This window comes from Rhincodon typus, chromosome 28, assembly GCF_021869965.1.
Source record: "Rhincodon typus isolate 14 chromosome 28, sRhiTyp1.1, whole genome shotgun sequence".
Lineage (NCBI taxonomy): Eukaryota > Metazoa > Chordata > Chondrichthyes > Orectolobiformes > Rhincodontidae > Rhincodon > Rhincodon typus.
The window spans coordinates 23,664,194-23,677,121 of NC_063359.1; the positions used below are offsets into that span (position 1 = coordinate 23,664,194).

General features: G+C 39.5%; 1 protein-coding gene across 1 annotated transcript in view; it reads left to right on the top strand.

Annotated features, from left to right (window-relative positions):
- Positions 1–460: 460 nt before the first annotated feature.
- Positions 461–12,928, top strand: part of LOC109923076 (olfactomedin-like protein 2A) — a 47,727-nt gene continuing 35,259 nt past the window's right edge. Inside the window, exon 1 of the mRNA XM_048613376.1 lies at positions 461–703. Coding sequence (XP_048469333.1) covers positions 635–703 — 69 coding nt within the window. The 5' untranslated portion in view covers positions 461–634. The remainder of the gene's footprint in view (positions 704–12,928) is intronic.

Consider the following 12,928-nt stretch of genomic DNA (forward strand, 5'->3'; position numbering starts at 1 on the left):
TTCAATAAAAACGATTGAATGTAAATATATTTCTGCTTCGTTCCTTGGAGAAAGGAGGCGTTCTCGCCATCAGATGGCGCAGTCACATCAGAAAATACATAGAAAAGCTACGATTTGTTCAAACATTTGGTAAATTAGGAATGGACACACGCACGTATTATCTTTCGTTTTAAACTCCTTTTGGTTCAATTGAACATACTGTGAAGTGAACGGATACAATAATAGCATGCTATTTTCATATTCAAATGAAACTCTTCTTTATGTGACATTTATTCCCCAGTAAATGTTCGTTTTGGAGACTTCAACAACTTCAGTGATCGTTCGTCCTCTCTGCGTGGACATTGGGCTGGTACGATCTGCAGTTGGTAGTCATTATTGTCCCTCCCTCGCATTCAATACACAGTGGGAATTATAAAAAAAATCCTGCCCCTACCAAAAAGCCGAAATCTGCACTGCGCAGCCGCAGTTATTCCCAGTTTCAGATGAGGTTTGAAGGCGAGCCTTGTGTAGGAAACCAAAGATATTTCTTCAATGATTTTTAATGACTTTGCAAGCATTGTCACTGAATTCTTGCTGATGGTACAGCATTTCTGCTCAGATTGCTCTCTCCAAATATCGAAAAGAGGCATTTAAAATGTGGAGATTTCCCAAATATATTCTTTCTCTTTTTATCCTAACACGAGCAGTCAGTGCAACTAGTAAGGTAAGTTTTTATCTTTTGAATAATTGTTGATAGATTAAATGCTTTTAAATTAAACTTCTACAACCAGTTCTCTTTACATTCGAATAATTACAAGATTGACTAAACTTCTGTTTTGGAATAGGTCTTTTTGCAGTGTTTCTGCGGTGACACAGGGATTCAGGGTAGACCGGGCCATCTGATTGTCAGGTTCACACTGCAAACTTTGTATTAGCTTCTCAAAACATGGTTTATGCAAATAATTTACAAAAATAGATTACGTGTCCGCCGTTGGCATTATATAAAGCGCAAAACAACTACGTTTCTACCAATTCTCCATGTTATTTATCATATTTAAAGTTGCAGTCAATATTTACAGTGTTCATTGCATGTCAAACATGTCACCCGCAGATTTTTTTTTCACAGCTTCGAGCCCTTCCGTGTACTGTTGTTGAAGACTTTTAGATACTGGCCTTTCCCCGTTCTTTGTTAGAAGTTGGTTAAATACAGAACTCAAGATTATGTTATTATAAAAAGTTCTGACAGTTCCCTCTGAACATCTGGGTTGGATTCAGCTCGGGGAAGCCACAGTAGGCGGTTCAGAATAGCCGTGCAATGTTGTTTCTCAACGCATGGCTTTTTCAGAATTTTTGTTTACAGTTAATAAACCAAATGTTCCAACTGGATTTGCTTTGATAATCAAAGCAGCTGCACTTTTCTTCAATGCAAACAGAACATGGGTCTGTACTGTAATTTCTTGTAATTTAAAATGGAACTTACTGTTCCAAGAAAACTACTCTATTTGAGTAGGGGCAACTGCTATTTAACACTACTTTAATCTTAACAATATAAAGTGCTATCAACACCTGAAAACATATTACTTTGAGTGCAAACTTTTTTTTTCAAATGTTGGTTGATTTTGTGTTTTCAGCGTGTTCTATTATTTCAGATTTTCAGCATTCACAAATGTCTTCTTAACTTAAAATCTTATTCAAATAAATCTAATATAAGATTTTAAGTCAGGACAGTTCAAATTATTGTATAATTTTGTGACTAGATTCTTCAGCAATTATTTGAAGTATTCCGTCATATTATCCACAAACTCAAAACATATATAATGTAATGGACATATTTCCTGGGTGTTTTGACCTTAAACTCTAAATCTTGCAATAATTGAATAAATATGAAGGTTTCCAAATTTCATATAAGTGCCAGAGAAGTCATATATTTTCTAGAAACAAAAACAGAAGTTGCTGGAAAAGCTCAGCAGGTCTGGCAGCCTCTGTGAAGAAAAAATCAGAGTTAACGTTTCAGGTTCCGTGACCCTTCTAGAAAAACCATCCCCATCCCCCAAGACTGTGAATCTGCTTTGTTGCCCAATTCCAATATCCCTTTATTCTCTTAGAATTAAAAACTCAATTGATCTTAGCCTCGAACATACTCAATGGTAGAAAATAAAATTCACAGCCTTCCTGTGTAAAGCATTCCAAAGATTCACAAGCCTGTAAGTAAAGAAGTGTCTCCTCATCACAATTCTAAATTGCTGAGGCTATGACCACTAATTCTATACTTGCTAACCAATGGAAACAATTTCTTAGCATCTTCCTTGCCAAGCCTATTCAGAATTTACATTTAAATTAGATCAACTTTTATTCTTCTCTCCAAAGAATATGGTCTGTTCTACTCAATTTTCCTCTGAGACAATCTCATGCCAGGAATCAATCTAGTGAATCTTTGTTGCGCCACCTATAAGGAAATGTATCCTTTCTTAGATATGAAGATGAAACATTACGGATAAAAGTACTTTATAAAGTGAGGAAAATACTTTATTTGGAATTTTCATCAATGTAGTTCCTTCTCATTTTCTTAAACCAAGGCCAATGATGGTAGTTACAGGATAGGTGATAATAGTATAGTGAACATGAGATTAAAAAAAGAGATGAAACAAAATGCTATTCTCACAATGATTCACAATAAAACATTTTATTACCTGCTACATTACTTTGGACAATAAATGCTTCATAAATCTGTGCCCTGAATGGTTTTAATCTAAAATGAGATAGAAATTGTTTTTGTTAGGGGAATTTTTCAAAAAATTGTTTGCTCAATTCTTCAAATGTTGAATGTCAGATAATTGAAAAATATAAATAGAAAATATATTGATTTCAAATCATTAAAAACAATCTGGTGATGCCGAGTATTGATCTTACAAAAATACACTATGCTTATATTTATTCCCTTGAGTTTAGTAGAATAAAGCAATCTATTTGCTGTATTTAAAAATGATTTAACAGGGTAGATCGAGTCAGGCTATCTCCTCTGATGAGCAAGTCCGGTAGAAGGATGCATAACATTAAAATTTGAGACAGATTATCCAGATGTGACTTCAAGGAGAAATTTTCATGCAAAGACAATAGAAATCTGGAACTGTGTACTCCAAAAAGCTGTTGAAGCCACATCAGTTGGTAATTTATCATCATAGAATGGATACTGCACAGAGGGAGGCTGTTCAGTTCTTCATGTCAATATTTTTCCTTTAAAAGAGCAACCCAAGAATGAGTCCCGTATCTGTATACTGATCAGCATGCTGATGCATTGACTTCTGATCACAGTGTCAGGAAAAAATACAGGGAATTAAACCCTTATCCTCTCCTTGTAGCCCAATAGTTTATTTTTCTCTTTAGGTGCTTATCCAGTTGCTCTGTGAAAGTTGCAGTTAAATCTATCTCCATCACACTCTCAGACAGTGCACTCCAGATCTTAACCAGTTGCTATTAAAAAATATTCTTCATATCCTGATGCTTCTTTTGCTAATACCCTTAAATCAATGTCCAGTGGTTTTTGACCTCTGCCAAAGGGAAAAACATTCTCCCATCTATTCAATATAGATAACTTATGATTTTGAACATATCTTATTAAATCTCCTCTCACATTTTTTTCTTCTGTGAGGAGATGAACGTCAGCTTCTCTAGTCCATCCTTGGAACTGAAATCTCTCATCCCTGGAACTATTCTTGTAAACATTTCTGCCTACGCCATAAAGCCTTCATATCCTTACTAAAGCACAGTGTATAGAATTGGAAACAATTTTCGAGAGGAGATGCAAATGATGATTTATAGAAGTTAATTTTCATCACTTTTAAAACTGAAGTTCATCGATTTTTATTAGACAAGGAGCTGAGAAAGTTATGTAGTGTTAAGATACAGAGCAGCCATGTTCTAATTCAATGATGGAATAGGTATCTCAATGGCCTACTTCTGTTTCTGTTCTAAAAGAAAGTGGAGTACTAAGAACGTGCTAGTGCCTTTGATTCCTCGCACAGAGTGTTTCTGAAGGGTGAAACACAAAGCAGATGCCAGATACTGGCCATCAGGAATACTTGAAAGTGAATTACTTAAGTTGCTCCTGTTGATTTCCCAGTGACTAGTTACACAGCTAGATTAACAGTCATTTGGAGCAGGTTACCTGCTCACTCATTTAGCTATAAAAATCACAAAGAGAAAAGAATGATTAAAAAATGACCGGGTCTGATATTATTTCAGCTGCACAAAATGTGAAGATTAGTACGGACGAGAAAGATAGATTGTGTTTTAATGTGTCATTTTAAAACCAACAACAATGTTTGAGGTATTGGAGATTGATGGATTACTTCTAAATGCAAACACAAAGTTATATCTTTGTTCTTCTGTCACAAGTACAACATCAACAAAGCAATTTAATCTTCAAAGTCTTGAATTATTTGCACTTTTAGTATTTCACGACCTTCACAACATATTACATAACACATTAAGGCAACATTCACAAAAACCTAGACTGTTCCTCAGAAAGTTTCACTGTTGGCTGGAATGCTTAACCTGTTCAAATTGTTATCACCTGGTAAGGCTTTCTAAATAAATACGTTCTCCAGATTGGCAGTAGTACAAACAGATAATTATTCAGCAGCAAAAACAAGTGATTACATTTCAAAACCATCAGCACCACAGGAGGATTTTATTTGACTTTCTGTGTACAAAAATGCTGGGAACTGGTAAAATTAAAATAACACTGCTGCCATGCATTGCCTGAAGCTCAAGCATCTCACTTCCACTTTTAACATTATCCTCCTAATAATATATAGAAATCTAGAAACAAAGATTGCTAGAAAAGCAGGTTGGTGAAATCAAAAGTTTTAAATGTGACTCATCATCAGAATTGTAATGGAGTTAATTCTATAATTGTATTTCTGAATTAATATCATTACAGTGCAAAAATGGAGTATGAAATCCTGCACCACAAGAATGGTATTCCTTGCAGTGGATGGAAAATCCTGAGTGCACTGGACATGATTATTTTCTTTAGCAATTTAATTGTAAAATGACTGATGGTTCATAACCATTTTCTGAAAAGTTGTTTATTTTATACGAAATCCTTTTGGTCCTGCAGGATCTTGGGAAATGTCATCCAGGATATGGCCATCATCACTGTTTAAATGAAGCTTTAGGACTCAATAACTTCAAAGGGACACAGACAAATTGGTAGAATGGGTAGATAGGCAGACAAGATGAAATTTAATGCAGAGAGGAGGGAAGTGATTTAGTTTGGCATGGAGAAACAGTATAAAATATAGGGAACTATTCCATTGGGGATACAGGAATTGAGGGACCTGGGTTTATTCTGAGTATAAATCATTAAAGGTGACAGGACAAATTGGAAATTTTAAAAAATTTATTCATTTTGTGGGAAATGGGTGTCACTGTCTGGCCAGCATTTATTGCCCGTCGCTAGTTGCCCTTGATAAGGTGATGGTAAGCTGCCTTCTTGAAACACTGCAGTCCACCTGCTGCGTGTTGACCCACAATGCTATTTGGGAGGGAATTCCAGGATTTTGACCATGACAGTGAAGGAACAGTGATATATTTCCACGTCAGGAAGGTGAGTGGCTTGGAGGGGAACTTGATTGTGGTGGTGTTCTTATATATCTGCTGCCCTTGTCCTTCTAGATGGAACTGGTCATAGGTTTGGAAGGTGCTGTCTGAGGATGTTTGATGAATTTCTGCAGTGCATCTTGTGGAGAATACACACTGCTGCTACTGAGCATCGGTGGTAGAGGGAGTGAATGCTTGTGGATATTGTGCCAATCAACAGGCTGCTTTGTCCTGGATGCTGTCAAACTTCTTGAGTGTTGTTGGCGCTGCACCCATCCTAGGCAAGTGGGGAGTATTCTATCACACTCCTTACTTGTGCCTCGTAGATGGTGGATAAGCTTTGAGGAGTCAGGAGATATGTTACTTGTTGAAGTATTCCTCGACTCTGACCTACTGTTGCAGCCACTGTGTTTATGTGGTGAGTCCAGTTGAGTTTCTGGTCATTGATTACGTAATATACAGCATTCTGGATTTTCTCAACAGGCACCTATAATACAAAAGCAAGGAAGTTCATATTAAACCTGTGTGGAAAATAACACTGATTTGGTCCCAACTCCTGCTGATTACCATATACTGTCCTGTCTCAGCTGATGAATCAGTACTCCTCCATGTTGAACAACTGAGGGTGGCAAGAGCATAAAATATGCTCTATGTGGGTGATTTAAATGTCCATCACCAAGATAGGGAAAAGGCTATGCACCCTGACAACATACTGGCATTAGTACTGAAGACTTGTGCTCCAGCAGTTGGGCGCTCCCTAGGCAAGCTCTTTGGCAGCAGTACCACTGATTGAACTGGTTCGCTCTTAGAGGACATAGCTGTTGACTGGGCCTGCAGCAGATGGTGAGGGAAGGAACAAGAGGGAAAAGCACACTTGACCTCATTCTGACCAATCAGCCAGCTGCAGATGCATCTGTCTATGACAGTGTTGGTAAGAGTGACCATTGCAAATCTTTGTGGAGACGAAGTCCTGCTTTCACATTGAGAATACCCTCTATTGGGTTGTGGAGCACTATCGCCATACTAAATGGGACAGACTGCGAATAGATCTAGCAATTCAAGACTGGACTTCCATGATGTTCTCTAGGCCATCAACAACTGAACAATTGTACTCCTGTCTAATCTGCAATCCCGGCATATCTGCCACTCAACCATTACCATCAGTCCAGCGGATCAACACTGGTTCAATGGAACTTGCAGGAGGGCGTGCTAGGAGCAGCACTAGGCATATCTGAAAATGATGTGTCAACCTAGTGAAGCTACCAAACGGGACTATTTACACACCAAACAGTATAAGCAACAAGCCATAGACAGAGCTAAGCGATCCTGCAGCTAATGGATCAGATCTAAGCTCTGCAGTCCTGCCACGTCCAGTCGTGAATGGTGGTGGACAATTACACAACTCACTGGAGGAGGAGGCTCCACAAATATCCTCATCCTCAATGATGGAAGAACCCAACACATCACTGCAAAAGATAAGGCTGAAGCATTCGTAGTAATCTTCAATCAGAAGTGCTGAGTGGATGATCTATCTCAGCCTCCTCCCTTGGTCCTCAGCGTCACAGATAACAGTCTTCAACCAATTTTGATTTCCTCCATGTGATTTGGAGCCACTGGATACTGCAAAGGCTATGGGCTCTGACAACCTTCCGGCAATAGTACTGAAGAGTTGTGCTCCAGAACTTGGGCACTCCCATAGCCCAGCTGTTCCAGTACAGTTACAAAACTAGCATCTACCTGATAATGTAGAAAATACCTAGGTATGTCTTGTACACAAGAAGCAGGACAGATCCAACCTGGCCAGTTACCACCCCATCAGTCTCCTCTCAATCATCAATAAAGTGATGGAAGGTGTCATCAACAGTGCCATCAAGCAGTACCCACTCAGCAATAACTTGCTCAGTGACACCCAGTTTGGGTTCTGCCAGGGCCACTCAGTTGTTGACATCATTACATCCTTGGTTCAAACAATTCCAGAGGTGAGGTGAGAGTGACAGACTATGACATCAAGGCTGCATTTAACCGAGTGTGGCATCAAGGAGCCCATGCAAAACTAGAATCAATGGAGTGCAGGAGTGGACTCTGTGCTGACTGCAGTCCTGCTTGGCACATAGGAAGATAGTTGTGGTTATTGAAGGTCAATCATCTCAGCCCCAGGACATCTCTTAAGGAGTTTCTCAAGGTAGTGTGCTAGATCCAACCATCTTCAGCTACTTCATCAATGACCTTCCCTCCATCATAAGGTCAGAGTGGGGATGTTTGCCAATGATTGCACAATGTTCAGCACCATTTGGGACTCCTCAGATACTGAAGCAGTCCATGTTCAAATGTAACAAGATCTGGACAATATCTAGGCTTGGATTAATGGCATCTACCATTTGCAACACACAAATGCCAGGCAATGACCATCTCCAATAAGAGGCAATATAACCATTGCCCCTTGACATTCAATGGTGTTAGCATCACTGAATGCCCCTGTATCAACATCCTTGGGTTTACTATTGACCAGAAACTCAACTGGACTTGCCACATAAACAAGAACAGGTAGGAGGGTAGGAATACTGTGGTGAGTAACTCACCTCCTCATTCCCAGAGATTGTCCATCATCTACAAGGCACATGTCAGCAGTGTGATGGAATATTCCCGGTTACCTGGGTGAGTGCAGGTCCAACAACAATGAAGAAGCTTGACACCATCCAGGACAAAGCAGCCCACTTGAATGGTACCACATCCACAAGCGTCTGTTCCCTCCACCACTGGTGCTCAGTAGCAGCACTGTTACCATCTGCAAGATGCTCAGCAGAAATTCACTGAAGATCCTTTGAAGCACCTTCCAAACCCATAACCACTTCCTTCTAGGAGGACAATGGCAGCAGATGCTCAGGAACACCACCACCTACGAGTTATCTTCAAGCTACTCATCATCCTGACTTGGAAATATATCGCCATTCCTTTATTGTCACAGAATCAAAATTCTAGAATTCCCTCCCTAACGGCATTGTGTGTCTACTTACAGAATGTGGACTCACCACCACCTTCTCAAGGACAAACAGGGGCTGGGCAATAAATGCTGGTCAGCCAGCAATGCTCATGTCCAGTGAGTGAATGTAAAAAACTGGAACATTGAGTCCAGTTCTTGCCACCATACTTTGACAAGATTTTACTGGCATTAGAGAGGATGCAGAAAAGATCCTGGGGTGATGAACTTCAGTTGCGTAAATAGATTGAAGAAATTAGAACTGTCCTCCTTAGAGAAGAACAGCATGAGAGGAGATTTGTCAGAGATGTTCAAAATAATGAGCGGTCTGGATAGAATAGATAGTGAGATAAAGGTCCTATTCGTGAAAGAATCGAGAAACAGAGGGCTCCAATTTTAGATAATTAACAAAAGAATCTATGGTGTTGTGAAGAAAAGCATGTTTAATGGAACCAGAAGGATTTGAGTTTGGTGGAGGTACTTTCAGTTAAAACATTAAAAAGGAAAATGATTAATTTCTGAAAAGGTAGAAAGTGCAGATTTACAGGGAGAAGGTAAAGTTGCCACAGTCCTACCAGACCATGGGACTGTTCTCTCATTAGAGAGAAACACCTAGTGGTGATTTAACCTGAGGGTTACCACGCCTCAAGCAAGGGGACAGGATGAGAAGGAGAGTTCTTTATGGTAATCTCAGCTAGTGTACGAATTGAACTTACACTGTTGGCATCAGTTTGCATTGTAAACCAGCTATCCAGTCAACTGGGCTAACCAAATAGCACAGGTGAATTGCTCCTGTTGAGAGCAAGCACAGATACAACAGACCAAATTACTTTCATCTCAACTTTAACCATTCTCTGATTCTACAAAGAAGAATGGGCTGGCAGAATTAACACAGTATCTCCGTAAGGAAGCAGAATTAACATCAAAAGAATTTTTGTCTTTAATCCAGATCATGAGAAGACAAAAAAGGCCGACACCCTATCTTACCATAATCACATTGTCTGACATTATTCATTAATTTATTATGGGGCAAGTTATTGAAGGCCTTTGGTAAATTCAGATCAATTACATCTACTGAATTACCATTATCTCTCTCTTACCTCCTTAGCCAAATAAATAACTTCTTCCAAACAAGACTTTTCCTTTTAAGGTCGATCCTGACAATTCATTATTCTGTTTGCCAACTCTAGATGTTCTTATATTCTGTCCTTTAGGGGATTCCATTATTTTTCCTATGATCAATGTTGAACTGACTGGTCTATCATGCCTTGGACATGTTCCGCCTCCCTTCTTAAATAAAGGAATTATATTAACTATCTGTTGGTCCTCTAGCACTATTTTTCTAACGAGTTAATAAATACAAATAACAATGTCTCTGCTACCACCTTCCTAGGTTCTTTCGAAATACTTGGCTGGAATCTTCTGGGTATTGGCAAAGTTGCTGCCAGGGGGACTGGAACAGTGCAGCACTGGTGGTCATAAGGGAATGGCTGGCCATGCAGAAGCTCCTGGCAACCAGCCAATTACTTATTCTTGGTTGTGGAGCAAGGCCAATCTTGTTACTGGGCAGACAGGAATTCAACACCCTCATCATCACCTCATGGGGATAAAGGTCCGGGTACCATATTTAAAGAGCACCAAGAGAGACATTTATTCTCTGCAAGGCAGGGCATGATTCCCTCTATGTGAGCAGCTTCCAGCAACTAGAATAGCTGCCACCCCCTCTGCAATGGCCATCTGGATCCCTGGAACTGAAGGTATCACCCTTAAGGAAGTTGATCTTTCCTCCATCACCCTTAATCCTCTCTTCAAATCCACCAGGAATGTTCCTTTCTTCATTCTGGCAAGTTTGCCTTTTAATGAACAATCATAATATGCAAATATGTTAAAAATATATGCTTGATCCACTGGCAATCCAGCACCAACTTAATACAGTAGTTTCAATTCAGCTTTGGGAAGTTCTCACACAATTAAGTGCTCTTCACCACAATTTCCTGTGCAGTGGGGCATCACAAGATTCTATCTGTGGATTCAATCTATAAAGGCCAGGGGCTTTTTCTTCTTTACGTTTGTTTGGTTGATTCAGTGCAAAAAAAATTCTTAGCACACCTATTTGCTCTATTCATCATCCACTGCATTTAGAATCCCTACAGTGTGGAGACAGGCCATTTGGCCCTTTGAGTCTACACCAACCCTCCAAAGAGCATTCCACCCAGACACTTCCCCCTACGCTTGCCCTGTAACCCTGCATTTCCCATGGCAAATGCACCTAACCTACAGGTCCCTGAACACTATGGGCAATTTAGCATGGCCAATCCACCTAATTGGCACATCTTTGGACTGTGGAGGAAACTGGAGCAATTTAGCATGGCCAATCCACCTAATGTGCACATCATTGGACTGTAGGAGGAAACCGGATCACCCTGCAGAAACCCACACAGACACAGGGAGAACATACAAACTCCACACAGACAGTTGCCCAAGGTTGTAATCAAACATAGGTCACTACCACTGTGAGGCAACAGTGCTAACCACTGAGCCACTGTGTCACCCTTTCTACTTGTTCTATCTTCCTGGTAAAATGCCAAAGAAAATTGGTTAATTGAGTAATTGAGACTCTGCCATCTGTGTGTCATTAGCTGTGCTGTTATCCTGTCTAGTCCTTTTAATTGTCCTATTTCCATCAGAACTATACCTTTTTAATTGAAATGACTGTAAAGAATTTTGCTATTTCACTTAGTGTATGTTGATAATTTAATTTCATGGTTCCTCACTGCCTTCCTAATTGTGTTTTTGAACCTCTCTCCAAATCTCTTCATAATGTCTCTTACTATGCATTCATCTGCTGTCCGTGGCCTTAATATATTCCTTTTTTGCTAATTTTCTGTCATTTTTTGAGCCTTTACTCTTCAATGGAATCTCATTAGTAGCTCATTCATTCTTTCCCTGCATCATTTAATTATTCCAAGTTAGTAGGCCAGCATGAAAAACATAAGCAAAACCAACTAGATTGTCATTGTACTGATTACTCATTTGTTTAAAAAATAAAATTACCTAGAGCACAGTTCATATCAGCACCATTTAAAAATAATGAAGTATTCCAGTGAGATATAAATTCACTAACTCATTTATTGGAGGCTTGCCAATAGGATGGGATCAGCCTCTCTTTTCCACAAGCTCATTCCAGCAATTAACTGCAGTTATAAAGTTTACAATAGCAAACATATCAGCTAAATTACTTTTGTCAAGCTCTGATTTGGTGCATTATTCTGATTCTTCAAGTGGAAACTGTCCTCACATTTCATTCTCTGGTTGTTGTTTTGCTTTAATAGAAATGAAGGGAGTGGTCTTTAATGGAATAAATTTTGGGTCAACAGGGGAAGCACCAAATTTGAGGTCCAGGAATCAAAGGATTGAGTGTAACAAGGATTATTAATATATAGAAGCTTTGCTTAACTTTGCAAGGAGGGAAGTGAGCATATCACCAGAAATGCTGTTATTGGCCCCTGGCATCTCTTGATTGCAAGACATTGTGACAGCCCTCCTTTTACTCATTTGTCTAATTTGACTTTCCCAAGCCTTCCTTGTTACATAAATAGTAATTGCTGGAAAAGCTCAGCAGGTCTGGCAGCATCTGTGGAGAGAAATCAGTTAATGTTTTGGGTCGAGTAACCCTGCTGTGACCAATTTTGGCAAAAAGTGGAATCCAGCTCTGCCAGAATTTCTGAGTCTAAAACAGCATAATTTGTGGTTTTTAAAGGAACTGCAAAGGACTCTTGAAGAGCTGCTTGCAGTTGTTATGCATGCTTTTCACACTGTCAGGACGAGATGTGATTCTAGCACGATTTTGGGTGCAGTTAGCTGGCTTCAAAAACTGGACAACTTTGTATCCATTTTGCACCCAATCCTATTCAGCCCTAGCAGTATTGTTATTCATTTTGATTGGACTCATTGTTGCGATTTCTGCCTAACAACAATACAGGCGATATACAGTACAAGAGGGAAAGGAGCTGAAGGGAGCAAATCAGGATAGCAAATACCATATGAAAAATAATTAAGATGTAAGTTTACCACTAAATTTCAATTAAGGTTTTGGAGTAGATCTGTAACTCGGGTTGTGGGTGTTGAGGTTGGTTGGCTCGCCGAGCTGGTTTGTTGTTCTGGAGACGTTTCGTTACCATGCTTGGTAACATCCTCAGTGCAGCCTCTGATGAAGCGTCGGTGTGTTTTCCTGCCTGGTTTTTAAACTCTGGGGTCTGTTGCGATGGATTGCCTCACTTCCGGGTTTCCTCCGTAGTGGAATGTATATGGGGTTGAGTTCAATGTGTTTATTAATTTCAATTAATTTCAATTTAATTAAATTTCAGT